Source organism: Natator depressus, chromosome 28 (genome assembly GCF_965152275.1).
Source record: "Natator depressus isolate rNatDep1 chromosome 28, rNatDep2.hap1, whole genome shotgun sequence".
NCBI lineage: Eukaryota > Metazoa > Chordata > Testudines > Cheloniidae > Natator > Natator depressus.
The window spans coordinates 2,025,031-2,052,286 of NC_134261.1; the positions used below are offsets into that span (position 1 = coordinate 2,025,031).

The 27,256-nt window shown below is 59.9% G+C and overlaps 3 protein-coding genes and 1 long non-coding RNA gene across 5 annotated transcripts in view; 1 reads left to right on the top strand and 3 right to left on the bottom strand.

Annotated features, from left to right (window-relative positions):
• The window catches only part of TP53 (tumor protein p53), a 13,614-nt gene extending 6,549 nt beyond the window's left edge, over positions 1–7,065 (top strand). For both annotated transcript variants that reach the window (XM_074941502.1, XM_074941503.1), the window contains exons 3-12: positions 1,533–1,618; positions 1,903–1,954; positions 2,339–2,563; positions 2,813–2,999; positions 3,201–3,313; positions 3,470–3,579; positions 3,936–4,087; positions 5,215–5,294; positions 5,570–5,682; positions 6,771–7,065. In XM_074941502.1, the coding sequence (XP_074797603.1) occupies positions 1,533–1,618; positions 1,903–1,954; positions 2,339–2,563; positions 2,813–2,999; positions 3,201–3,313; positions 3,470–3,579; positions 3,936–4,087; positions 5,215–5,294; positions 5,570–5,682; positions 6,771–6,858 (1,206 nt within the window). In that variant the 3' untranslated portion in view covers positions 6,859–7,065. The remainder of the gene's footprint in view (positions 1–1,532; positions 1,619–1,902; positions 1,955–2,338; positions 2,564–2,812; positions 3,000–3,200; positions 3,314–3,469; positions 3,580–3,935; positions 4,088–5,214; positions 5,295–5,569; positions 5,683–6,770) is intronic.
• LOC141979034 (uncharacterized) lies at positions 4,409–8,364 on the bottom strand. Its single transcript, XR_012636467.1, has 3 exons — positions 8,252–8,364; positions 7,426–7,496; positions 4,409–5,024 (listed from the first exon to the last, which is right to left on the bottom strand). It is a non-coding gene; the product is annotated as an uncharacterized LOC141979034 (long non-coding RNA).
• A 7,686-nt stretch (positions 8,365–16,050) lies between these two features.
• On the bottom strand, positions 16,051–24,687 carry ATP1B2 (ATPase Na+/K+ transporting subunit beta 2). The gene is made up of 7 exons (XM_074941506.1): positions 24,531–24,687; positions 19,784–19,912; positions 19,311–19,415; positions 18,323–18,528; positions 18,162–18,218; positions 17,148–17,246; positions 16,051–16,787 (listed from the first exon to the last, which is right to left on the bottom strand). The coding sequence occupies exons 1-7, from the start codon at positions 24,640–24,642 to the stop codon at positions 16,623–16,625; spliced, it is 873 nt and encodes a 290-aa protein (XP_074797607.1). The 5' UTR covers positions 24,643–24,687; the 3' UTR covers positions 16,051–16,622.
• A 1,011-nt stretch (positions 24,688–25,698) lies between these two features.
• On the bottom strand, positions 25,699–26,180 carry SPEM3 (SPEM family member 3; the record flags this gene model as incomplete). The annotated part of the gene is made up of 2 exons (XM_074941097.1): positions 25,699–25,863; positions 26,088–26,180. Coding segments are annotated over 2 exons (258 nt in total), but the record flags the coding sequence as incomplete, so codon positions are not given.
• Positions 26,181–27,256: the final 1,076 nt, after the last annotated feature.

Genomic DNA, 27,256 nt, shown 5'->3' on the forward strand with positions numbered 1-27,256 from the left:
TTGCTAAGGGAAGCTAAAGACATGAGAAGAAAAAAGCTGGCAGGGTGAAGGACAATAAGGAGTGTTTTAAAGTATATATTAGGAGCAGAAGAAATTGTAGATGCAAAGAGTAAAGCTAGATGCAAAGAGTAAAACAGTTAATGATGCAAAAACGGGCAAAGTGATCAATAAACATTGGTGTTCTGTGTTTGGGAAGGAGCAGGATGATATATCCATGTCACATGAGGCTGATGAGGTACTTTCTGGCCTGTTACTAACCAAGGAGGTTATTTGATATTAAGCATCATCCACTCCAGATCAACATTGTTAAATCAGCAGACCGGGATAACTGGTATCCAAGAGTTCCCATCGAGTTGGCCGAGGCAGGTCTCTGGCTCGCCAATGTTAATACATAATAAATCTTGCAAGGCCGGGGAAATTCCAGAATAGTGCTGATGTTGTGCTGAAAGGGGGATGCCCCGGATGTAGGCCCGTCAGCTGCTACGGGATTCAGTTGAGGAAGGGCTAGAGATATAATTAAAGCCTGTCAATGGGGCTTTATGGGAAATGGGCCTTGTCAAACAAACCTTTTGAAAGTCAGGTTCGTAAAGGTAACTGGAGTTGGGATTCAAAATAGCACAACGCCGTTATGAATAGCGCTCCCCGGCGGACAGACCTGGACCCCGGCGGATGCATGCTCAAATTGGGGGGGCTTCCCAAGCGGGGTCCTGCAGGGATCTGGGCCCGACGCTGTGCGGAGTTTTTCTCGATGGGTCTGGATGGTTGTGTGACACTGCGTCAGGCAGGAGATTGGCAGAGCGGGAAATAGAGAGGGGGCCGGGGCCGGCCTACAGAGCGACTTCGGAAGCTGGGTGTACAAAATGTGTGTTTAATCCAGCCAGATTCATACCTCTAGGAACAAGAGGGGTAACTCGAACCCTGCTACCCCTCTCCAAACCCTGACCCCTCTCACCCGCCCTTTCCTTCACCCTAACCCTTATCTCTAATTTCACCTTAACTCTAACCTTCAATTTCACCCGAACCCTTATCTCTAATTTCACCCTAACTTTCAATTTCACCCTAACCTTTATCTCTGATTTTACCCGAACCCTTATCTCTAATTTCACCTTAACCCTTATCTCTGATTTCACCCGAACCCTAACCTTCAATTTCACTTTAACCCTTACCTCTGATTTCACCCTAACCATTATTATCTCTAATTTCACCCTAACCCTTAGCTCTGATTTTACCCTAACCTTCAATTTTATCCTAACCCTAATCTTTAATTTCACCCTAACTTTCAATTTCACCCTAACCCTTATCTCTGATTTCACCCTAACTTCAACCTCCAATTTCACCTTAACCCTTATCTCTAATTTCACCTTAACCCTTTTCTCTGATTTCACCCTAACCTTCAATTTCATCCTAACCCTTACCTCTGATTTCACCTTAACCATTATTATCTCTAATTTCAACTTAACCCTTATCTCTAATTTCACCCCAACTTTCAATTTCACCTTAACCCTTCTCTCTGATTGTCACCCTACCTCTAGGGAACAGCTAGAATGGAGCCGATGTTGGACCCCGGGCTGGAGCCACCCCTGAGCCAGGAGAGCTTCTCCGATTGGTGGAGCATGATGTAAGTGTCGGGGGGACCCCCCTCGCTCCTTGCCCCCTCCACCCAGATTGTTAGCCCCCCCCCTCCTCCCCCGGGCTTCACCCCACCTTCCCTAACATAATCGTCCCCCTTTCCCTTCTCAATACCTGCCCCTGCATGCCCCAAACCCCTGGTAATTTAGGTGTGGTGAGCTGAGAGAGGGGCAGAGAAGAGCTGGGTTCCGCTTGCATGGTGCGGGGGGCGGAGGGGACAGCTGGGATCCCCCCACACACACAAATTTTTACCTTTCTTGTCTCTCTCAATAGGCTGCAGCCCACCAATGTGGATCCCACAGCACCGGAGAACCAGGAGCTGTTTGTAAGTGCTGGGGGCCAGTGGGGAATAGAACCCAGGAGTCCTGTCTCTCAGCCACGCCCCCACCCCCTTGGCCACACTCCCCTCCCAGAGCCGGGGAGAGAACCCAGGAGTCCTGGCTCCCAGCCCCCATGGTCTAACCCACCAGGGTGGACTCAGGGGGCTGGAGAGCAGTGGGGGGACTATGGGTGCAGTGGGACATGGGGGAACAGCAGGGGTATGGTGAGGGGCTGGGGGCCGGGAGGCCGTGGGGCTGGCTGGATCCGAGGTAGAAGGCAGGGTTGAGGGAGGGGGCAGAGGATTCTGTGGGGGGCTGAGGTCGGTTGGGGGTCTGGGGGGAGCCTGGGCTGTGGCATTAACCCTTCGCTCACCATGTCTCCCCCACAGAGCCTCCCGGACCCGGACCTGGGCCTGGGCCTGTCTGACTCGGCAGACCCCTCCCTCCTGCTCCCACAGGCTGGGGGGAGCGATGAGGGCTGGGAGCTCCCCGGGCCGGCCCCGGAGCCACCACCCACCTCTTCCACCGTCCCCTCCACCGAGGATTACGCTGGGGAGCATGGATTCGAGCTGACCTTCCAGCAGTCGGGGACCGCCAAGTCTGTCACCTGCACCGTACGGACCTGGCTGGGGGAAGCAGCATTCCAGGGAGGACTGGGGGGCAAGCAACCCAAATGAGCCCCCACCCTGCTCCCTGCCCCACAGCGCCCCCTAGCGCCGCCCTGGGGCCAGCCTTGCCTGCCAGGGGAGGGCATCCCCTGCTGAGCCCCCTGCCCCACCGCGCCCCCTAGTGCTGCCCTGGGGCCAGCCCTGCCTGCCAGGGGAAAGCACCCCCTGCTGACCCCCGTCTCTGTACCCCCACAGTACTCCCCGGAGCTGAACAAGCTCTTCTGCCAGCTGGCGAAGACCTGCCCCGTGCAGATCAAGATGGCCAGCCAGCCCCCGCCCGGTTCCATCGTCCGGGCCACGGCCGTCTACAAGAAATCGGAGCACGTGGCCGAGGTGGTGAGACGCTGCCCCCACCACGAGCGCTGCATGGAGTACAGCGATGGTGAGGGGCATGGCTGGGGAGGGTGATGACCTGTGGAACTCCCTGCTGCAGGGGTGTATGTGTGTGAAACCCAGCTGAAGGGATCTTGGGATGGGGAGTACTGGCTCTGATCTGCCGGAGGAGAAGGCTGGATGTTAGGGAGTGGGGATATGGGGCCCAGAGGTGTCCCCCCTTGAGTTGCCCCCTCGTCTCTTGTGACAGGGGTCGCCCCAGCCCGCCATCTGATCCGGATCGAGGGGAACCAGCAGGCACATTACCACGACGATGAAAACACCAAGCGCCAGAGTGTCACGGTGCCCTACGAGACGCCCCAGGTACCTGGACATGGGGCCTGTCCCCTCCAGGGGGCACTGGCTCCCATCTGGCCCCAGGGCGGGGACTGGCTGGCTCAGGGGGGTGGGGAATGGGGCACAGGGCCTGTCCCCTCTAGGGGCCCCTGGTATCATTGCAATTCCCTCTCTGCCCTGCAGGTGGGGTCTGACTGCACCACCGTGCTGTATAACTTCATGTGCAACAGTTCCTGCATGGGGGGCATGAACCGGCGCCCCATCCTGGCCATCATCACTCTGGAGGGCAAGCAGTAAGTGCCCCCCAACCAGCCCTCCATGGGCCCCCGCCTCGTAGCCCCCTGCCGGGGCTGGAGTTGCCTCCCCTCAGGGACCAGCACTTGGGAGAGAACTGACCACTCCCCACAACCTGTGTACCCCCATTCAGCCACGAGGCATTGGGGAGCTGTTGGGTTGGGAGCCAGGAGTCCTGGCTTCTATCCCCAGCTCCAGGAGGGGAGTGAGATTCGGGGGGTGCTATGGAGCCAGGACTCCTGGGTTATATCCCCAGCTTCAGGAGGGGAGTGAGATTGGAGAGGGGAGGGCTGGGATCCAGGACTCTTGGGTTCCTGTCTGTGTCTAATGTCCGTTCTCTACCCTTCTGGTGCAGCGGGCAGCTCCTGGGGCGCCGATGTTTCGAGGTTCGAGTCTGCGCCTGCCCCGGACGGGACCGCAGGACAGAGGAGGAGAATTTCCAAAAGAAATTGACCGGCAGGGTCCTTAGCGGGGCCGGGACCCTCAAAGGGGCCAGAGCCAAGAGGGGTGAGTGCGGAGGCGGGCCCAGGAACTGAAAGGAGTTTGGGGTGGGGATCTGAGCGGGCAGGTGGAAGGGGAAGTGTGAGGTTCTCAGGGGGTGGAGCCAAAGGTGAGTGTGAAGGGAGGGGCCAAGAGGGTGGGGCCCCTGAGGGGGTGGGGCCAATAGGGACTTACCCAAATGGGAGTCAATGTCCTTAATTCAGCACCAGCTAGACGTCAAAGCTGAAATCGACCCAACTTGATTGGCCAGTCTGACGTGCATTAGTGCTTAACAATTCCACCTGGGAATAATAGAAATTTCACCAAGATTTTTTATTCCATTTACCGATAACCATCAATGATCCATTCTTCCGTCGGTCGGACCCATTGATCACACTTCTCCTACCACCATCAATGATCCATTCTTCCGTCGGTCGGAGCCATTGATCACACTTGTCTTACAACCATCAATGATCCATTCTTCTGTTGGTCGGACCCATTGATCACACTTCTCCTACAACCATCAATGATCCATTCTTCTGTTGGTCGGACCCATTGATCACACTTCTCGTACAACCATCAATGATCCATTCTTCCGTCGGACGGAGCCATTGATCACACTTCTCCTACAACCATCAATGATCCATTCTTCTGTCGGTCGGACCCATTGATCACAGTTCTCCTACAACCATCAATGATCCATTCTTCCGTCGGTCGGAGCCATTGATCACACTTCTCCTACAACCGTCAATGATCCGTTCTTCTGCCTTTCTAATCTATTTATGGGCTTGGAAGGATTAAAGTTTTTTCGGGAAATGTCAGTAAACGTCCATTCGCCTCGCCCACGCAAGCCAATGACCAAATATTTCCATCAACAGTAGAAATTGGCAGATAGGCAAACTAAAGTCAATATTCTTCAATCAAACACAAATAAATTCTCCAGCAGGATGGATGCTCTTGCGATCTGTTGAGAGTAGGATTGAGGATATTTACTTGGTAATATTTTTGACCGGCGCTGAGGACAATTTGGGGGTTTTGGCAGTTATAAAGCTTTAACTTTCTGAAGCTCGTTCAATACTTATTCCCCAGAATAGGGCAGCTTGACTTTCCCAAAGGGTGAAGGGCTTGACATGTGCTTTTCCTACCCCCGGCAGCTCTCCAGGCCAGCATGGAAACAGCTGAGAACCCCAAGAAGCGGGTGGTGTCCCCCGAGAAAGAGGTCTTCCTCCTCGAGGTGAGTCCTGGTGGGGAAATTGGGGGTTCAGGACTCCTGGCTTCTCTCCCTGGCTCTGGGAGCGGAGTGGGCTCTAGTGGTTAGAGCAGGGAGGGCTAAGAGCCAGGACTCCTGGGTTCTATCCCCAGCTCTGGCAGGGGAGTGGGGTCCATCCATCCTGTATGCAATTTGAGGGGATCTGGGATTGGAGGGCACTGGAGGGGGGTTGGCCTGTCCTGTGGGGGAGGGGAGTCTGACCCTCCCCCTGGCCTCTTTCTTTCTCTCCCCCCCACCAGGTTCACGGGCGCAAACGGTACATGATGCTGAAGGAAATCAATGACGCCCTGGAGATGGTGGCCGCCAAGCAGCAGGGGGAGCCGGAGAGTCACCGGAACCCCACACCCTCCAGGTGGAAAGGGGGCGGGGCCCTGGCTGGGAAGGGAGGGAGCCGGCCTGCCTCCTGGGGGGGTTGGGCCTAGCTGTACCAAAGGAAGCTCCCCCCTCTGATGGAAGGAGGCGGGGCCTAGCTGCAAAGGGGGAGAGGGGCTTAGGGTCCTCTCAGGCCGGGGGGCTCGGTGCCCCAGGGGAGGTTCCCCCCGCTCTTCATGGAAAGAGGGAGGAGCCTGGCTTGACCCCTAACAGCGGGGTCCCTGCTGGTAAAGGAACAGAGTCTAGTTACACCCTTGGGCGTGGGACCTGCAGGGTGCTCTCCCCGGCTCTGGGAGGGGAGCGGGGGCTGGTGGTTAGAGCAGGGGGGGCTGGGAGCCAGGACTCCTGGGTTCTCTCCCCGGCTCTGGGAGGGGAGCGGGGGCTGGTGGTTAGAGCAGGGGGGGCTGGGAGCCCGGACTCCTGGGTTCTCTCCCTGGCTCTGGGAGGGGAGCGGGGGCTGGTGGTTAGAGCAGGGGGGGCTGGGAGCCAGGACTCCTGGGTTCTCTCCCCGGCTCTGGGAGGGGAGCGGGGGCTGGTGGTTAGAGCAGGGGGGGCTGGGAGCCAGGACTCCTGGGTTCTCTCCCCGGCTCTGGGAGGGGAGCGGGGGCTGGTGGTTAGAGCAGGGGGGGCTGGGAGCCCGGACTCCTGGGTTCTCTCCCCGGCTCTGGGAGGGCAGTGGGGGCTGGTGGTTAGAGCAGGGGGGGCTGGGAGCCAGGACGCCTGGGTTCTCTCCCGGCTCTGGGAGGGGAGTGGGGGCTGGTGGTTAGAGCAGGGGGCGCTGGGAGCCAGGACACCTGGGTTCTCTCCCCGGCTCTGGGAGGGGAGCGGGGGCTGGTGGTTAGAGCAGGGGGGGCTGGGAGCCAGGACTCCTGGGTTCTCTCCCCGGCTCTGGGAGGGGAGCGGGGGCTGGTGGTTAGAGCAGGGGGGGCTGGGAGCCAGGACTCCTGGGTTCTCTCCCCGGCTCTGGGAGGGGAGCGGGGGCTGGTGGTTAGAGCAGGGGGGGCTGGGAGCCAGGACTCCTGGGTTCTCTCCCCAGCTCTGAATCTCTTCCTTCTCTCCCCGGGGCAGGTTGCTGAAGACCCGGAAGGAGCCGGGGGACGGGCTGCTGCCTCGGAGCGGAAAGAGGCTGCTGGTGAAGGAGGAGGATTCTGAATAATCCCCCCCTCCGGACCCCCCCCCATCCTGTCTTGCACTAAGCTAGTTTCCACTGCCAGCTTTTTACAAAGTCCCTATCTCCCCAGGGGGGCAGGGTCAGCCTGACGGTTCCTTCCCCCGGCCCTCACTTCTCAGGACGGGGGCGGGGCGGGAAGATTTGTTCCCATCATACTGAGGACCCCGCCCCCTGGTCCTGTGACCCCGCCCCCTGGTCCCATGACCCCGCCCCTGCGCTGCTCTGTGCCCCCGCCCCTGCCGGCAAACTTTTATATCAACTTTTTATACAATAAATCCAACTCTTTCTTAGCCACCGCCTCCCCCTCCCTGTGTGTGAGGGTGGGGGGGGTGGGGTCAAGGGCCAGTTAGCTGCGGGGGGGCTCGGCCTCGAGCGGGGCGCGGTGCCAGTTGGGATCCGGGTCTTAGGCCCCGGCGGGATTAACTCTCGGTGCCCTGGGAGGAAACCCGGGCGGCCCACGGATGGTGGGGAGGGGTCACTAACCCCCATCTTGGTGATTCGGCGCGAGAGGCGACGTGTCGACAAGAATCTGGAGCAGGAAGGTTATTTTACCTCTGGATTCGGCCTGCGGCTGGAGCCCGGGGTCCAGTTCTGGTGTCAACGAATCAACTAGGAGGTGAGGTCTCCGGTAGCCCACCGATTAAGAAAGATTAGGTGGGTGAGGCATTTTAACAGAGCGCCACAGGGCTCCTACGAATAGGGGCAGCCAGGGGGCTCCACATGCTGCCCCCACCCCAAGTGCTGCCCCTGCAGCTCCCATTGGCCGAGAACCATGGCCAATGGGAGCTGCAGGGGCGTCGCCTGCGGGTGGGGCAGCGTGCAGAGCCACCTGGCGGCGTCTCCGTGTAGGAGCCGGGGAACATGACGCTGCTTCCAGGAGCTGCTTGAGGAAAAGGCTACCCAGAGCCTGCACCTTTGACCCCCTCCTGCACCTCAACCCCCTGCTCCAGCCCTGATCCCTCTCCCGCCCTCTGAACCCCTCGATCCCAGCCCAGAGCACCCTCTTGCACCCGCAACTCCCCAGCCCCACCCCAGAGCCTACACCCCCAGGCGGAGCCTGGACCCCTTCCCACACCCCTTGCCCCAGCCCAGAGCCCCCTCCCGCACCCTGAACTCATTTCTGGCCCCACCCCAGAGCCATCACCCCCCTCCCACACCCCAACCCTCCAATTTCATGAGCATTCATGGCCTGCCATACAATTTCCACACCCAGATGTGGCCCTTGGGCCAAAAAGTTTGCCCATCGCTGGTTTAAGCCATCCAAGACAGACAGCCATCCAGCCGCCTTTCGAAACCCTCCAGCGAAGATGCTCCCCACCACATAACCATCTAACGGAAACATCCCAAGACCTGGTAGTAATGGAGAGACTTCAAGTACCTGGACGTCTGTTGAAAAAGTAACAGGGTCGGTCCTGGGGCCGGTTTCGTTCAACATCTTTATCAACGATCTGGAGGACGGGGTTAACTGCACCCTCAACAAGTTTGCAGATGACACTAAGCTGCGGGGAGAGGTAGATACGCTGGAGGGTAGGGATAGGATACAGAGGGACCTAGACAAATTGGAGGATTGGGCCAAAAGAAATCTGATGAGGTTCAACAAGGACAAGTGCAGAGTCCTGCTCTTAGGACAGAAGAATCCCAGGCACCGCTACAGACTAGGGACCGAATGGCTCGGCAGCAGTTCTGCGGAAAAGGACCTAGGGGTGACAGTGGACGAGAAGCTGGATATGAGTCAGCAGTGTGCCCTTGTTGCCAAGAAGGCCAATGGCATTTTGGGATGTATAAGTAGGGGCATTGCCAGCAGATCGAGGGACGTGATCGTTCCCCTCTATTCGACACTGGTGAGGCCTCATCTGGAGTACTGTGTCTAGTTTGGGGCCCCACGCTACAAGAAGGATGTGGACAAATTGGAGAGAGTCCAGCGGAGGGCAACGAAAATGATCAGGGGTTGGGGCACATGACTTATGAGGAGAGGCTGAGGGAACTGGGGTTGTTTAATCTGCAGAAGAGAAGAATGAGGGGGGATTTGATAGGAGCCTCTAACTACCTGAAGGGGGGTCCCAAAGAGGATGGAGCTCGGCTGGTCTCAGCGGTGGCAGATGACAGAACAAGGAGCAATGGTCTGAAGTTGCAGTGTGGGAGGTTTAGGTTGGCTATTAGGAAACACTATTTCACTAGGAGGGTGGTGAAACACTGGAATGGGTTCCCCAGGGAGGTGGTGGAATCTCCTTCCGTAGAAGTTTTTAAGGTCAGGCTTGACAAAGCCCTGGCTGGGATGATTTAGTTGGGATTGGTCCTGCTTCGAGCAGGGGGTTGGACTCGACACCCCCTGAGGTCCCTTCCAACCCTGATCTTTGATGAGTCCATGAAAACACCCAACGTCCGCGAAGGGCTTGGGGTGACATTTTGGTCCAGAAAGCAGAAGCAAGGAGGGATGAAGCAGATTTGCGGCGGGGGTGGGGGGAGGAGAGAGCCCGGAGAGGAGCAACGGAAGTGAGGCGAGGTTTAGAAACACCCCCCCCCCCGTTACAAAACCCAAATGGGTCGGGGGGAAGACTCCAGATCGGCTCAGAGGCCAGGGGACTGGTTCTCCGTGGCCGCCGAAGGCTGGGGGAGACGGAATGGGCCTTGTCCGCAGCGGCGGAGATGGGAGGCGAACCCTGTTCCCTTTCAGGGGCGCTTGGTGGTAGGTTTGGCGCCCCTGGGGGGGGCAAAAACTGGAGGATTTTGTGAACAAGTTGGGCAAACCCTGGGTTGACTTGTCCAGGCTGACGTGTCCTGCCTGAGCCCCCCCCCAGCCGATTCTCCTGCCCTTCTTCCCCATGGGCTGGGGCTGGCCCACGGATGCCCTTATCTGAGGGGGTCCATTAGACAAAAGGGGGGGGGACCCTGGCTCCCCCCTCCTGCCTCCCGGGGGTTCTGAGACCACCGGGTGCAGCAGTGACGGGCTCTGGTGGGAAGGGCCAGGAAATGGGGGGGCAGAGGTTGGGGTAGCGGGGGGGGGGCCTGCGGGAGCCCACCTGTTTCCCAAGCTCCCTCCCCCGCCTATACCTTGTTTTTTGCCCCCTGTCGTTCCCCGATTCGCCACAGGGGGGCAGCACCGCACCACTGCTCCCCCCTCTCTCCCCGCCCCATTCAACACAGGGACCTGGCTTTATGAATGGGGAGTGGGGGGCTGTTGGAGCTGCCATTGTGTCCCTGTATAGCATCCTCTTCAAAGCAGGGACATGCCCCCCCCCACAGTTGTGTGGGGGAGGGGGCATGTTTTCAAGGGCCTGAGTGGGCGGGGAAGGGCTGGGTGATGGAGAGGTGCCCCTGGGGCAGGGAGGGGGCAGATATCTGACCCCGACCTCTTTCAGAGCAGGGACAGCTCCCCCCCACCCCATCTGTAGGCACAGACTTAATGAGCTTGTCTCTGTGGGGGGGCGGGGGCACCAGTACAAACACCGCCCCCCCCCATGGCACAGGCTGAATGGGGTGATGGAACCGCTTGGCCAGCTGGGTTGAGGCCCCGCATCACACTTTGTGTGGGGGGGCGCAAGGGATGAATGAGCTCAATCCCCCCCCCCCCCGCAGCTCCTCTCCCCCGCCTTCCCGACCCCCAGCGCCTGCCAAGTCCTCATCTCCGCCAGGAGGGGACTGGAAATTTCCTCCGTCCCCTTCCACTGACCTTGAGCCGGATCCTACTGCTGCCACCAGGTGGCGCGGAGACAAGATGCCGGGGTGGGGGGTGGAGGGGGGGGGCTCAGAGCTATGCCTCTCCCCCAGCTGCTGTCTCAGCCTCCCACAGGAGATAGAACCTAGGAGTCCTGGCTCCCAGCAGTCCCCCCTGCTCTAACCACTAGCCCCCACTCCCCTCCTAGAGCTGGGGAGAGAACCCAGGAGTCCTAGCTCCCAGCATTCCACCCCCCCTGCTCTTACCATTAGCCCCCACTCCCCTCCCAAAGATGGTACTCTGTGGGTCTTGATGCAATGTTGACCTCCAGAATGACACTGTTGCAACTAATTGTCTATGAGGCAACCGTGCTTGTGCCGGGGGGGGGGGGGGGGACGGACACTGGGTGGGGTTCAGCTGCAGTCCCCCCATTCAGGGGACTGAGCTCAGAGAGGTTATGGGGGGGCATAATGAAAGCGACTGGGAGGTGCCGCTGGCCCCCGGCAGCCTGAGCCCCCCCACGGCTCTGTGGTCTATGGGGCAACAACGTTCCCCCCCGCCGCTGCCCCGCAGCCGGGCTTGGCCTGTTTGAGGCCCCGGCTGGCTGGCCTGGGCAGGGGGCAGGCTGGGACTTAATCAGCAAATGACCCCCCCCACAAGAGGGGTGGGATGGGGCTCCTCCATTGCCAGCAGGGATGGTGGGGTGTCCAGGGCATGGATTGGCTGGATGGGGGGAGCAATGGGCCAGCCCCACATGCACCCTCCCTCCAGCCATCTGCCCCCACGACCCCCCCTCCCATCAAGCCAGCTCTGCCCCCCCAAACCCCTTCCCCCCCTCTGTCCAGGCTGGGCTCAGCCCCTCCCCACCTCCACATTGTTGCAACCCCTGTTCTACCCCGCACCTGCCCTGGACCCAGCCGCAGCTGGGGCTGAGGCCTTGGGGATCCTGCCCCCCCACCGCTGCCCACCTGGGGGGTGGGAGGCAGCAGCTGCACAGGGCAGGGGGGAGACACAAAATCCCCTGCCCCCACTCCAAGCTCGATCTCCCCCCATCCCACGAAATCCCATAAGCTTCTGCCTTTTGCACTTCCTCTGGCCTTCCAGGGGCTTAGCCTGCTGGCCTGGGTCAACCCTTCAGGCACTGCAGAGCCGGGGGTGGGGGCTGCTCCTGCGGGGGGGGGGGTCGCAGAAGAGGGGGGGTGAGGCTGTTTAGGAAATGGCTCCCATGGGGGGGGGGGGGAGATGAAACCGTGTCCACACACACACAAACACACACACACACACTGTGGTTCTTGGTGGGGGGGGGATTTGGGAAGGGGGTGCAAAGGAGGTGGGGGTGACGACAGTGAGGAGTGGGGGGGGAGCAGGGGAAGTTGGGGGCCTGACAGGGAGCTCATGGGGGGAGGAGCCACAGGGGGACTGCTGGGATGGGGGGGGTTGGTGGGCAGGGAGGGTGTGGGGGGAACACAGGGGACTGGGGGGATTAGGGGTAGGGAGGGGGCAATGGGGAGCTTATGAGGGGAGGAGCCAAGGGGGGGGCTGGGGAGATTGGGGGCCATGGCGGGGCTAGTGGGTGGGAGGGGGGCAGAGAGGGCTGAGGGGATTGGGGGAGGGGAGGGAGTGAGCCAGGGAGCCCCCTGCGTGGAGGGGCCATGACCCACATACTGATGAGCTGGGCTCCGTGCCAGCCCCCCCCCAAGTAGCCCCCCCCTTTGCTGCTGGCCCGGAACGCTCTGTTCCCCTGGCCCTGGCCCTGTGTGTGTGTGTGTCCGGTTATTGTGGTTTTGAGTGTGTATCCACTGAGGTTGTGAAGAGTGTGGAAATCCATTGTGATTGTGTGTGTGTGTGTGTGTGTGTGTCCAGTGTGGTTGTGTGTATACGTGGTGCAGAGGGTGTGCGGGGGGGGGGATGTATCCACTGTGGTTGTGTTGCTGTGGGTTTGTGTATGTGTCGCAGTGTGTGTGTGTTGCAGTGTGTGTGAGCGTATCACAGTGTGTCTGTGTGTGTGACCAGGGACACGCGCGCGCGTGTGTCTCGCATTGTATCTGTGTGTGTGACCAGGGACCGGTGTGTGTGTGTGTCACCCAGGACCTGTGTGTGTGTGTGTGTGTGTGTGTGTCCAGCCCAGGTGTGTGGTGTGCGCTGTGACTCCCTGGAGCCTGAGCTCCCTGCGGGCCTGTCGGTCCGTCCGTCTATGGATCGGTATCGACTGGGAATTAGGGCACTTCACACCCCATTGATCCACCAGCTGGGGAGAGGGGGCCCCCTCCAGGCAGACGGGGGGAGGGGCAGAGCCAGACTGGGGGGCAGGGGGGAGGCTGGACGGGCTCTGGGGTACCTGCGGGGAGGGGAGCCGTGGGGGAAAGGAGCTGGGGGGGGGCTGGGCAGGCAGAGGGGGGAGGTTTTGGGGGGGGCGAGGACAGGGCAGGCGGAGGGGGCGGCAGGCTGGGCGTCCATCCAGGGGTAGTGCCGGGGGCACATGAGGCTGCGTCCCTCCCCCTCGCCATGGGCACAATGCGCTCCCACAGTGTGTGGCACCAGCCAACCCCAGAGGTTGGGGAGTCAGGGCCCCCGGGCACAGTGGGGCTGAGTGCTAGGAGTCCAGTCCCCCCCACCACCCCAACCACTAGCCCCCACTCCCCTCCCAGACCTGGCTCCCAGCCCCCCTGCTCTAACCCACCAGCCCCCACTCCCCTCCCAGCACCGGTGAGAGAACCCAGGAGTCCTGGCTCCCAGCCCCCCCCCTCAACCACTAGCCCCCACTCCCCTCCCAGAGCCCTGGCAAGAACCCAGGAGTCCAGGCTCTCAGCCCCCGCCTTAGGGACAGTCTCTCACTCGGTTTCCATGCAGCACCAGGGGGCTACAGGAGTAAAGCAGATCCCTTTCCCGCACGGGGGGGGGGCAGGACCCCCAGCTCCAGGACCCCACCCCTTGGATCCAGCCCCACCCCACCCAGTCCAGCCCCATTCCGCCCCTTGCGAGGGATTGAGCAGGGCAGGAAGATTAACGCAGGACAATCTGTCAGGCCTGGCCCAGATGCAGTAATTGTGAGTGGGGGGGGGGGGGGGGGATTAAATTCACCCGAGGGGAAAAAATTATGTAGGTTACTAGGGGAGAAAATTCTTCCCAGGATGCTGGGGGAAGCCCTCCCCCCCCAAAAAAAACAGGGTCTTGGGAAATAGATAGGAGGGGGCCCCCTGGGATGTCCATTCCCCCCACCCCCACCACGGGATCTGTCCCTGGTCCTGCAGTAACCTCCCCCCCTCCCACGCAGAGCCAGGGAGAGAACCCAGGAGTCCTGGCTCCCAGCCCCTGCATCGTGTGGAAGAACAAGACAGCATCCCCCTCCCTCTGCATGAGGGCACCCTGGCGCTCAGAAAAGGCCATAATGAGAAGAACAAGACACACACCCTTCTCCTGTGTTTCCCCGCCCCCTATGTGCTGTCCCCACCCTTTGCCACAGAAGGCCCCTCCCCCATCAGTGTTGCAGCCCCACCCCTACCCAAAGATCTGCCTCTCCCCCCCCCCCCCCCCATTAGTTACAGCACATCTTCTGACTCTTGTGCCGGGGACATTGGTGGGAGCGGTGGGATCTCCAATATTTTCCCCAGCAATTTATGTGTTGGGGGGAGGAAAAGCTGCCGGGGGAAACCACAGTGGCTCCAGTCTGGCTCTTGGGGGAAACTGAGGTATGGAAAGGCTAAAAATGATTAGTCCCTCTGTCCAATGGGGTTTGTATCCTCCCTACCTCACGGGAAGACAAACCAATTTAAAGACCACAAAGTGCCCAGAGACTCTGGTAACAGACGCGAGCACCATAAGTTCTTAATTATTTTAATTTTGCGATCCCTCGCTCCGCTTAACAGCCGATCTCAAAGTGCTTTTACAAAAGGGGCTCCAGGATGGTAATGGAGAAACTGAGGCACGTAGACTGAAAGTGACTTGCCTAGTCACAGATCCAGGACGAGGCCTCAACTAGGCCGCACTGCCTCCCTAGCAAGGGACAAATTACACTGGGCTCCAACTTAAGTGCACATGGGCTTTTATATCCGTACCTTGTTGCGGTGAGTTCCACCGGCCATAAAACGTTCCACGTTGAAAATTAAACACGGTTACCATCTATAGTTTTTAAGGGTGGTTTGTTTTTTATTTCTCCTCATCTTTTACAGTAGATCCGATACAGGCAATTAAATAATTCTGCAAATAAAAACGAGCCAGCATAATAAAAAAAGGTTAAAAAGCAAAAAGGAGTTAAGTTATTTCATTCATACAGTGATCTCAAGGACGCAGCACCAGGAAAATGGGCTGGGAGAAAAGAGGGATTTAATTATTTTTTTAAAAATTACTTCCAGTTCCAAATGAAAGGGAATGGTTTCTCTCGTGGTTTACAGACAGCAGCAGAAAAGACGAGAGACCAGGCAGGAATCTATTACAGGCAAAGTTGGCATCAGCTGTTTCTAGGGCAGAGTTAAGGGGATGCAAGGGATTTCCCAGGATGCTGGAGGCGGGGGTGGGGGGGCAAGTCTTGTCTCAGTGCATATGCCGCGTGAAGCGAAAAGACAGATTAAAAATAACTGTACATTAAAAGAGGAAGACAGACCCTAAGATGAGGAAAGGGGTCACAGGGGTAGAGAGCCGGGGTACGACTCAGAAGGTGCTAGAAAGGTTACAGCCCAATATGGTGGCCTCAGCTCTGTAGGCCAGGAATCCAAGATGGCCACCATTCCACTCCCAAGCTTTTGGCCATGAATACCAAGATTCAAAATGGTGCCTGCCCATCCCTCAGAGGCTAGGTCAAGCCTTTGACTACAGCGGCCATTTTGTTTCTTCACAGACAGAGCCAAACATAGGCCGAAAATGGCGGCCATTTTTCTTTCCTGGCCCATGTGCCCCAGTCAAGTTGGCCAGACTTTTTGCCGCAGAGGCTAAGAAACAAAATGGCCACTTTTCCACAGCCAACGGCAGCCATTTTGATTCCAGGCCTACCCAGACAATGGCCGCCATGTCCCTTTTCCAGGGCAGGGGGTCAAAATGGCTGACATTCCGCAGCTATTGTCCAGCCATTTTGATTCCCGGTCCACACAGACAACGGCCATGTCATTGGGTATGGAATGGCGGCCATTTTGATTCCCGGTCTACACAGACAATGGTGGCTACGGAATGGCGGCCATTTTGATTCCCGGTCTACACGGACAACGGCAGCCACGTCGTTGGCGACGGAATGGCGGCCATTTTGATTCCCAAGAGACACGGACAACGGCTGCTATCCCACAATAGGGCCGCCGCTGTTCAGCCATTTTGTTTTCTAACCTACCAGGACAGTGGCCGCCGTACGGGTGGCCACGGTCCTGGGGTCGTTCCCATTCCCGGCCTACCTTCCTCAACTCAACCCCCGGCACCTACTCGGTCAGGGAAACAAAATGGCCGCCAGCTCAAGACCACACACCAAATCTCAATGGCTCCTGTAGGGGTGCGGGGGGGGGGGAGGAGGGGCTGGAAAACGGGGAGCAGGCAGAAGTGTGCAGGTTGGGGGGGTACACGAGGCGGGGGGGAGAATAGAGGTCTCGGCCGTACCTTAAATTTTTAATATATATATATAAAAAATATCTATATACATTTATTATTATATTAGGAAACATCTCAATGGGATTTCAAAGGGCAGGGGAAGGGGGGGGTGTCACAGGCTCTGAGCTGCCCCCCCCAAAAAAGGGGGGGAAGGGCATTAGAAGAGATCAAAGCGACGTAGCATTCCAAAGGTTTTGGGGGTGCGGGGGTGTAGGGTGGTACCAGACCCTTCAGTGTAATCAGCACGTTTTTGGGTGGGGGGGTGCGCCACGGGGAAGGTCACTAAAACAGCCTAAGAGCCAGGTTAGTCATCCTAGGATTTTCGGCAGGACGATTTCAAGAGCAACCCCCCCCCCAACCCCAAAATCAAATCAAATCCCAGGGGGTCCCTCCTCCATCAAGCCCCTCCCAGGATGTACCAGGGGCTCCTCCCCTTACGAAACTGGCCCCTCCTCCTCCATTAAGCCCTGCCCATTTGGGGGTGGAGCCCCGGGAAAGTTGGGGGGGGGGAAGGGAGGGGAGGCGGGGCTCAGTCCCTGTTGACCCGGATCTTGAAGGCCACGCGGCCGGCGAACTTGTCCCGCTCGTCGGTGGTGGCGATGTTCGCGGCGTTGATTTTACACTCCACGTTGTGGTCCGTGTTGGCCTCCAGGCTCAGGAACTTGACGGCCACGATGGGCTGTGTGTAGTTCACCTAAAGCGGGGAGGGCGGTGGGTCAGGAACCGAGGATAGGACCCCACTCCCCGTCCAGAGCCGGGGAGAGAACCCAGGAGTCCTGGCTCCCAGCCTGCCCTGCTCTGACCACCTGACCCCCCCTCTCCTCCCAGAGCTGGGGAGAGAACCCAGGAGTCCTGGCTCCCAGCCCCCCTTCTCTAACCCACCAGCCCCCCCAATCCCCTTCCAGAGCCGGGGAAGAGAACCCAGGAGTCCTGGCTCCCAGCCTGCCCTGCTCCAACCCACCAGCCCCCACTCCCCTCCCCCAGCAGAGATCAGGGACCCTCCAGTCCTGCACAGCCCCCCAGCTGAGACCAGCCCCCCCCCCACATTACTCACATGGACTTTCTTGCCATAGTAGGGGAAGTACATGAGGTCGATGTGACCATTGGGGGGGAACATGACCATCTCCCCCAGCTTCTGCGCGTCCTCCTCTTTCTGGTGGGGGGGGGGAAGGAGAGAGAGAGAGGTCAGGGGTTACCCAGAACCCCTCCAGCTGTCCCCCACAACCCTATCCCCTTGCGCGTTCCCATTGGGGTCTTCCCCTCTCCCCCCCGCCTGCAAAAAAACCCCTCTCCCAGCTCCATCATCCCCCCAGCCTTAGCCCCCCCATCCACCCTGCCTGCCCCGCAGCTTCCCACCCCCATCCTCAGAGCCCCCCACACCCCTAAACTCCCCCCCCGGCATGTCCCCCCCTTCATTTTCCTAGCCACCTGTCCACCCCCACCACTGAGCCTGGAGCCCCCCCCATTTCCTGTCCTTACTGCGCGCTCCATCTCGGGGTTCAGCTGCCCGGAAGGCGGAGGAGAGCGAGATGAAATGAGTGAATAAGTGGCCGAGAGGGAGAGGTAGCGAGAAGAGACGTCGGTAGCCAGGGAATTTGGGGGGGGGCAGCTCGAATCGGGGTGCAGTTGGGAGAATCTGCTCAACTCGGGGTGCCGGTTTGGTGGGGATCAGCAAAGCCATTTACTGCTCTGGGGCTGGGAGAGGCAGGGCTAAGGTGAATTTGGGGGGGCATCTAAAATAGGGGTGCAACCAGAAGTCATCTCACCTCAGGATACGAGTCATGGGGACCCATTCAACCAACCAGCTGCTCCCCCAGGTCCTATGGGATGGGGATGGGAGTGCTATAAGCTGGAGGGAGGGCTGTATATATTTTGGGGACCCCCCCAGACACCCCCACCTGAGGGGTGGGGGTTCCCCGTTGCCCGGACACGTCCCTTACCGCCTGGAGTTTGGAAGTGGGCGTCTGTGGGCGGGAGGAGCCGGAGAGAGACAAGGAAGACGAGTTAACAGAGAGAAAAGGGGGTGATGGAAGTGGGGGGCAGCGGGGTGGGGGGTAGGGGGGCTCACCTTGGCAGCACAGGTGACGTTCATGGTCTGGTTGGCCCCCGCGAAGAAGTTGATGACCTGGAAGGAGGAAGGGGGGGGGTCACAAAAAGTGCAGGGGAGAACCCCCAAAATTTGGGGGGCACAAACCCCAGGCCGGGCTGCCCCCCGCCGGCCCCACTTACCCGGTTCATCTTGATGAGGATGCAGGGCCGGCCGTCGGCGTAGCCGTAGTGGGTGGGGTCGTTGAGCCCGGAGCAGGCGCCCAGCGCCGTGCGGTTAAACTGGCAGGCCCGCTTGGGGTAATTCAGCACCCCATTATCCGGCTGCTCATTGTAGCGGCCCGGGCGGCAAGCGTCGTTGGTGGCCACCTGGATGGAGTCGTTGTAGGCTGGGGGGGAGAGGGGGGAAGTTAGCAGGTGAGTGCCAAGGAGCTACCAGAGTTACAGCACTGAGGAGAATCCAGTGGCAGGGAGTTCCGCAGGTTAACAACGTCCGGCTGGGGAAAGTTGTGGGCTCTGCTGACTGCCACCAGGGGGCAGCAGCGGTCTGCCTTTCACCTGCAGTCTGCCATTCACTGGCGTCCTCCCTTGGCCCAGGCAGCCATGGCTACAGACACCCCCCCCCTCCAGGTCCGTCAGGCACAACTGAGCTAATGCATGATGTGGCGGGGAGGGGGGCGGTTTGAAGGGGGCAGATGCAATGCCGGGGAGGGAGGGGGGACCTGGGTCGGCAACAGCTAAGCACGTTGGGGTCTCCAGTGGGGTGGGGGCCACGACCCCCCCCCAAAAATCTGGCTCTCTCCTCCCACACATCCAAACAACCCCTCCAAAAAAAAAAAAAAAATTTTTTTTTAAATCTACCCCTGCCCCATGCCCAAAATCCCCCTCCCCCTTCTCACCCCCAAATCTGCTCCTCCATACCTCCACATCCCCCAAGATCCAGCCCCCCTGCGTGCCCCACCTGCCCCTTCTCCCACCCCCAATTGCCCCTCCAAATGTCTCCCCCCCCTTCTCCCTGTGCTCAGACACCCCCCTCTTCTCCCCCACAGCCGCCCCGCGGCCCAGGGGGACCCCAGATCTAGAAGCCACCATCCCCATCCCAACCCCCTTCCCACCCCAATGGGGGTTAATCTGGGGGGACCCCCCCCCCGTTTGCCCCATCCCAACTCACGCTCCAGGAAGTCATTCAGCATCTTGACGTGATGGTCCCAGGTCTCAGTGTTGCTGACGTTAAAAGTCACGTCCAGGGCGTCTGTTTTGGGGCGGATCATCATCCCTGGGGGGGGGGGACAGGGGGGAGAGATGTAGGGGGGGCTCTACTTTAGGGGGGCAGTACTAGCCGTCCCAGCGCCGCCCCTCCCACCCTGATCGTGCCAATGCAGCCGGGCGCCCGCGATGAGAAGGATCCGCTGGGAGAGGCGTGCGTGGCCCGCACACGCGCGCTTGCAAAATAAAAATAAGGGGGGGGTGCCCAAGAGGGTGCCCCCGGGCCCGCCCTCCCACAACGGCCCCAGCCGGGGGCCGTGGCCAAGGAACCCAGGCCGGAGGTGGGGGTGGCAAGTGGGCATGCGAGCGACGGAAAATGCAGGCGCAGCGGGGCACGCTGCCCCCCCCGGGTGCCCCCCCCTATGCACGAGGCCTTACCGGGCACGGAGAGGCGGTCCTGGTACTTGGGGATATAGGGGTCCACTGTCTGCAGCATGACCCACATGGTGAGCGTGAAAAGCGCCGTGAGAAAGCCGTAGAAGACCAGGTAGAAGAACAGGATCATGGCTGGGGGGCGAGGGGGGGGGAGGAAGAGGAGAACAAAATGGGGGGGGTCAAGCAGAGCCCCCACATGGGAGAGGGGAGCCCTCCTGTGACCCCCCCCAACCCTGCCCCTCTGCAGCCCCCGCAAACTTCCCCTACCTCAGTCTTCGATCTCACCCCCGCCCCATCTTATTCCACCCCCGCAGGTGGACACCCGGACCCCTTCCACTCTGCCCCACAAGCCAACAGCTCCCACACACACACCTGCCCCCCTCCTCAGGCTGCAGCCCCCCTTCGTCCAGCACCTAGGCTGGGAGGCCCAATGCGCCCCCCCCCCACATTCCCATGCTGGCCCTGTTCCCGTTAATTAGACAGGAGATAAAGGGAATTGGGGGGGGGAAGTTACCCCTCCCCCCAACACATGGCCTAACCCCCCTGCCCCCCGACAAACCTTGTGCAGGAGGGAGGGGGTTGGGCACATACCCCCCCAAATAGGGGGTTCCCAGGGGGGAATTTGGATGTGTCCCCCAGCTCACAAAGGAAGTGGGGGGCAGATGGCTTACCCTCCAGACACAGGGGTCTGCACTCCCCTCTGCTGGGTGCCTGGGTGTGGGGGGTTCAGCCAATTGGGGACCCCTCCCCAGACTAAATGGGGGGGAAGGGGCCAGATCCCTCAATCTTCCCCCTCAGATCCACCCCAACCCCTGCAGCCCCAGATGCACCCCTCCACTCACTGCCCCCCAGCCAGGGTACCCCAACATCCCTCCCCTGCACCCCCAGATCTACCCTTCCCACACTGCACCCCCTGCCAGGGTACCCCCATGCACCCCTCCCCACACCCCAGATCCATCCCTTTCTCAAAAGCCCTCCAAGTCTCCAGATACCCCCAATACCCTCAGACCCAACCCCCCCCATATACCCCTAAATAGTACCGCCCCACACTTTACCTAGACCACGTGTCCCTGCAGAATGAACTCTGGGGCCGTTCCAGGGACCCCTGCACAGAGCCCCATGGATTGGGAAGGGAGGGAATCAGGACACGGGAAAAGCCCTGGGGGAGACGGAGATCCCCTGATCCCCACCCCCAACACTCCCCTCCCCTGATCCCCAGCACAGCCCCAAGGCTAGCCAGCAACACCGCTCTGCCCTCAGGGCTCGCAGGTCGGCGTGTCTCCTAGGGAGACATGCCCCAAGGAGCGCAGGAGGAAACCCAAAGGTGAGAGAACAGAGTAGCTCTGAGCTACTCCCAGGTGTAAACCCAGAGTAACCCCGGTGTAAACCTAAAGGGGGTGGCCATCAGCCTCTCTACTCCCCAGTTATTCCCTGGTTTAAACCCAGATTAATACCAGTGTAAACCTAAAGGGGTTGGCCATCAGCTCTTCTACTCCACAGCTACTCCCTGGTGTAAACCCAGAATAATCCTGGTGTAAACCTAAAGGGGGTGGCCATCAGCCCCTCTACTCCCCAGCTATTCCCTGGTTTAAACCCAGATTAATACCATTGTAAACCTAAAGGGGTTGGCCATCAACTCCTCTAGTCCACAGCTACTCCTTGGTGTAAACCCAGAGTAACCCTGGTGTAAACCTAAAAGGGATGGAGATTAGCCCCTGTGCTCCCCCAGGAGCAAACCCGAAAGTGAGGGAGAACAGAGTAGGTCTGGCCTACAGCTTGGTGTAAACCTGGTGTAACCCCAGTGTAAACCTAACAGGGATAGTGATTGACCCCTCTGCTCCTTCCTGGTGCAAATCCTGAGTAACCCAGCTGCAAACTTGAAATTGGAGGCATGGGAGAGCTGCCCTTGGTTATTCCCATTGTAAATCCAGAGTAACCCTTCTGTAAATCTACAGGTGTCTGTCTACACAGAACTGGCCCCCTCAGCCTGCAACTACTCCTTGATGGAAATGCACCTAACCCAACTTCCCAGCCCCTCTGGAGCACCCGAGCATGGGAGGGATGTAAATCCAGATGAACAGGTGTAAACCTGTAGTAACCCTAGTGCAACCCAAAAGGTGACTGTAAGCAAAGCATAGCCCCTCTACTTAGAGGTGTAAATCCAGAGTAAGCAATGTCACTCCAAAGGCAGCGGAGATCAGAGAGTGATCCGTTGCTCCCAGGTGTAAATCCAGAGTAACCCAAAGACAAGGGGGATCAGAGCAATGCTTTGCTCCAGGTGTCAATCCGGAGTAATCTGCTCCAGGTGTCAATCTGGAGTAACCCAAATGCAAGGGGGGCAATCAGAGCAGTGCATTGCACCCAGCTACTACCCAGTGTAAATCTAGAGCAATCCCATCGATCTCTAATGCCTTATGGGTTGCAGGGAATGACCCACCGCTCCCGGCTACTCCTGGGTGTCAATCCGGAGTAACCCCCACTGCAATCAGTGCAATATTCCTAGCTACCCCCCTGCCCCCACCCTAACCCCAGCGCTTCCGGGGAGGGCGGCAGGGTAGAGGGGTTCCCCCCAGCCCCACAAACAAAGCCCTTGGCTAGCACAGAGGCCGGCTCAAAGCCCCTAAGCCCAAGGACTGGTAGAGGCAGGTCACACGCAAGTACCAGTGGGGCCCCCCACATCTTGCCCTCTGCCAGCCCCCTCCCCAGAGCCTCCCCCACCACGCTTCCCAGCCCCCCCACCCCCTACAAGCTCAGTCAGCCCCCCCTCCATTCCCATCTCCCCACTCTGCCGCCTGCCCCCCACATCCCCCCAGCCTCCCCACTCCACCACATCTACCTGACCCCCAGCTCCCCCCACTCCACCACCTACCCCCCACATCCCCCCTTTTTCACCAGCCCCCCATATCCCCCCAAAAGCCCCTCATATTCCCCCACTCCAACAGCTCCCCCTCCAGCTCCCTGCCAGTCCCTCCCCACTCCTCCTCCCACCCCGACCTCCCTGCTCTAAGTCCTCTCCCCCCACTGCCCCCCCAGATCTCTCCCCCCCACCACACCCCCGCTCTCCACCAGCCCAATCCGGTCCGCCAGGCCGCCAGCTTCTCCGCAATGCAACAAGCCAAGACATTATCCCCCAGCCAGAGCGAGATGGGAACCCAGCCCCCCCCCAACAAGTGTCACCGCCAGCCCCCCTCCCCCCCGGCCTGCTGCAGTGAAGGGAGGGGGGACGCTGCCTTCTGCAGTGAATCTAAGCCGGGATTAATGGTGAATCCCCAGCCTACTCCCCCCCCCCGCCCCACACACACACTTAAAAAAACCCTTGGACAAAGAAAAGGGCAATTAATCCAGACAGGGTGGGGGGGTCCCTGTTCTGGGGGCCCCCCCTCCATACAGCTCCCCCTGCCTCCCCCATAGCTGGGTTCCCTCCTTCTATCCAACCCCTTCCCACTCCCATAGATGGGGGGGCAGTGGTGTCAGGCCACAGGGGGGTACGTGCAGGAGGAAAAGGGGGGGCCTGCAAAGTGTGGGGGGGAGCGGGAGGGACTGGACAGAGGGGCAAAATCTGGGGGGGGGTAGGAGGGGGGAGTATAAGAGTGCTAATTTTGGAGGGAGAGGGCTAATGCCAGATGGGGGGGGTGATCCCCCCCCTTCCAAGTCCCCCTCGGCATGGGGCAGGGGCTGTGTTGACAGATCGGGGGGCGAGGGGGGGGGCTAAGACTCACCCAGCTCCTACAGAAAGCTGACCTACTTTTCCCAGCCCTGTCCACCGCAGCACTGTGAAACTCGGGGGGGGGATTGATAGAGACAGGGCATGGGGGGGCATTACCCGCCCCCCCAGCCCCTGCCCCACATATAGCCCTGTCTCTGCCCCACACCAATCTCAGAGGCCAGCCCCCTTCTCTTCCCCCCCATCACCACAGCCCCCCCTAGTACTGCATAGATAAGGGCAACCGATTTTCTTTGAGGGAGACGGGGAACATAGCCCCCCCAATTTTTCTCCTTCACCCCCCCATGTGATGGGTTCATTTACCCGCCCCATGAAACACCCCAAAACATTATGAGAAGGGCTTCAATCCTAGCCCCTCCCAATAATCCCCCCCACTTTAAGGCACATAGCCCCCCCAAAAAAATACACCCCAGGGATCACCCAATAACTCCACTTTCTACAGAGATTTGGGTCATGACGCCCATCCTCCCAGAGAACTGTGCCCCCAAACAGCCCCCCCCAAATCCACCTCCTTTCCGGACTCTTCAAGGACACCCCAATAAGCCCCCCTGACAACCTGCTCCTGACACCCCCGGTTATTGCCCCTAGATAGGAGGGGGGATTGGGGAGGGTTAAGGGCACCTGCTAATGACACCCCAAATTTCCCCCATCTTAACCTCCCCCCGGCCCCTTCCTTTTAAGGGCACCTGCTAACGACACCCCAAATTTCACCCATATTAACCACCCCTCGTCCCCTCCTTTTAAGGGCACCTGCTAACGACACCCCAAATTTCCCCCATATTAACCACCCCCCGTCCTCCTCCTTTTAAGAGCTCCTGCTAGCGACACCCCAACTTCTCCCCCTAGATCAAGCTCCCCCCTCCTTTTAAGGGCATTAGGTAACGACACCCCACTTCTCCCCCTAGCTCAGCGCCCCCCCCCAAAAAAAACCCCACACTTCTCCTGCTTTTCAAAGGCTAACACGCCAATCACCACCCCCCGCGGCTCTGCCCCAGAGCCGGCCCCCCCCCCAGGCCAGCCACATACCCCAGCTGCTGCCGGTGCGCCCCATAAATTGGCGGGTGCGCGGGTTCCAGATGGCTTCTCGCCACTCCGCCATGACTTGCCCGCAGGTTTTCTTCTCCTTCTCGATAGCCATGGTGGGGGGGGGCGCTGCAGAACTGGGGGGGCTGGAGCAAGGAACCCTAGATCCCCTGGCGGAGGAAGGAGCTGGGGGGGGCAGGCGGCTGGCGGGGGGGGCGCTGGATACGTAGCTACACCCGGGAGATGCTGCCCCAGCGCCGGCTCCGCAGCTGATGGTGAGCAGAGCAAGGCAGCGTGTAGGGGGGGTGGTGAGGGGTGGGGGGGTATTTTATTCCGCTCAGCCCTCCCCAGGCCCCGCCCCACCGGGCGCTCATGCATATGCAAATGAGCCCGCCCAGGGGGCGGGGCGGCTCATTCAGGTTTTGCGGCCGGCCCGGGGCGGGGCTTCAAGAGACGAGGTGGGGGGAGTCTCCCCTCCCCCCTGCCCCCCAGGGAAAGGGGGATATCCCCTGTGGTGGGTCCCACCCCTGGGACAGGTGGCGGGGAGGGATAGATAGATAGATAGAGAGATAGATGAGGTGGATGGGGATAGTTAGATAGATAGATAGATAGATAGATAGATAGATAGATAGATAGATAGATAGATGAAGGGATGGATTGATGGATGGATGTGTGAGTGCATGAAGGGGTGGGGGTGATGGGTGGGTGGGTGGACGAAGGGATGGATGGATGGATGCATGGGTGGGTGGACGAAGGGATGGATGGGTGTATGAATGGATGGATGGATGGATGAAGAGGTGAATGGATGGATGGATGGGTCAGTGAGTGGATGACAGGATGGATGGATAGGTGGGTGGGTGGACGAAGGGCTCTGTCTGGGGACGGACGGATGGATGGGTGGACGGACGAAGGGATGGATGGATGGGTCAGTGGGTGGGTGGATGGATTGATGCATGGGTGGATGGAGGAAGGGCTCTGTCTGGGGATTGGGGGATGGGTGGGTGGGTGGATGCAGGGTTCTGCCCACGGATGGCGGGATGGGTGGGTGGGTAGAGATGAGGGATGGATGAGTCAGTGGGTGGGTGGGTGGGTGGGTGGATGAGTGGACGAAGGGCTCTGCCCAGGGATGGACAGATGGATGGGTGGGTGGACGAAGGGACGGATGGATGGGTCAGTGGGCAGATGGATGGATTGGTGGGTGGGTGAGTGGATGGATGAAGGGATGGATGAATGGGTCAGTGGGTGGGTGGGTGGATGGTTGGATGGATGGATGGATTGATGGATGTGTGGGTGGACGAAGGGATGGATGGATGGGTGGGTGGGTGGACGCAGGGTTCTGCCCAGGGACGGAAGGATGGGTGGGTGGGTAGATGAAGGGATGGATGGATGAGTCAGTGGGTGGGTGGACGGGTGGACGAAGGGCTCTGCCCAGGGATGGACGGATGGATGGGTGGGTGGACGAAGGGACTGATGGATGGGTCGGTGGGCGGATGGATGGATGGATGGATTGGTGGGTGGGTGAATGGATGAAGGGATGGATGGATGGGTCAGTGGGTGGGTGGGTGGGTGGAGGGATGGATGGATGGATGGATGAGTCAGTGGGTGGGTGGGTGGATGGATTGGTGGGTGGGTGGGTGGATGGACGAAGGGATGGATGGATGGGTCAGTGGGTGGGTGGGTGGATGGATGGATGTGTGGGTGGGTGGGTGGACAAAGGGATGGATGGATGGGTCAGTGGGCGGATGGATGGATGGATGTGTGGGTGGGTGGATGAAGGGATGGATGGATGGGTCAGTGGGCGGATGGATGGATGAAGGGCTCTGCCCGGAGATGGGGGGGTGGCGGGGTGGGTAGCTACCCAGCGTTACATCCCGCGCTCCATCCCGCGCTGCAAAGCTGCTGTGACCCCACCGCCCTGGCTCTGGGGTCACCTCGTCGTGCTGAGCTGGGGTGTGTCACCTGGAGCGGCCATGTCCAGGGCCAGGTGCACGTTACCTGTAGCGAGCGCCGCGGCGTCAGCGAGCCAGGGGCAGCTCCTCTAATCCGGGGGGGGTGGGGAGGAAACAGGGGGTGTAATACCCCCCATCTCACACACACGTCCGGAGTCACACCACCGTCCACCAGCCAGCAATAGGCCCACTGGAAATCCGAAGCAACTCCAGGGAACAGATTCGGGACGTATGGAAGGGTGTGGGCAGGGCCAGGAAACTGTCTAGGGCTGGCCCCGGGGCTGCGTGGGGGAGCGGATGGATGGACACATGGATGGAGGGTTGCGTATGGGGCTGGGTGAATGGAGGTTTGGGTGGGGGGACAGATGGATGGATGGCGGCATCTGGGCACAGATGGATGGACAGATGGATGCAGGGCTGTGTGTGGGGTGGGTGGATGGATTGTGTGTGCATGGAGGGGGGCTGGGCAGATGGGGGGCTGCATGTGGGGCTGGGTGGAGGTGGATGGATTGTGGATGGATGAAGTGGGAGCTGGGAGGATGGGGGGCTGGGTCTGGGTCTGGGTGGATGGATGGATGGATGAAGGGGGGCTGGGAGGATGGGGGGCTGCGTGTGGGGCTGGGTGGATGGACGGGCGGATGGAGGGGGGGCTGAGTGGAGTGGGGGCTGGGAGGATGGGGGGCTGGGCGGAGGGGCGCTGTGTGTGGGGCTGGGTGGATGGACAGGTGGATGGGGGGGCTGAGTGGAGTGGGGGCTGGGCGGAGGGGAGGCTGCGTATGG

Bases quoted from the DNA above. Each gene is read 5' to 3' on its own strand.
- ATP1B2 (XM_074941506.1), bottom strand. From the start codon at position 24,642: ATGGCTATCGAGAAGGAGAAGAAAACCTGCGGGCAAGTCATGGCGGAG. The intron at 19,416-19,783 runs GTAAGGCCTCGT...CCCCCCCCCCAG, and splicing joins GGACCGCCTCTCCGTGCCCG to GGATGATGATCCGCCCCAAA. The intron at 16,788-17,147 runs GTGAGTAATGTG...TCCCCGCTTTAG, and splicing joins ACTATGGCAAGAAAGTCCAT to GTGAACTACACACAGCCCAT.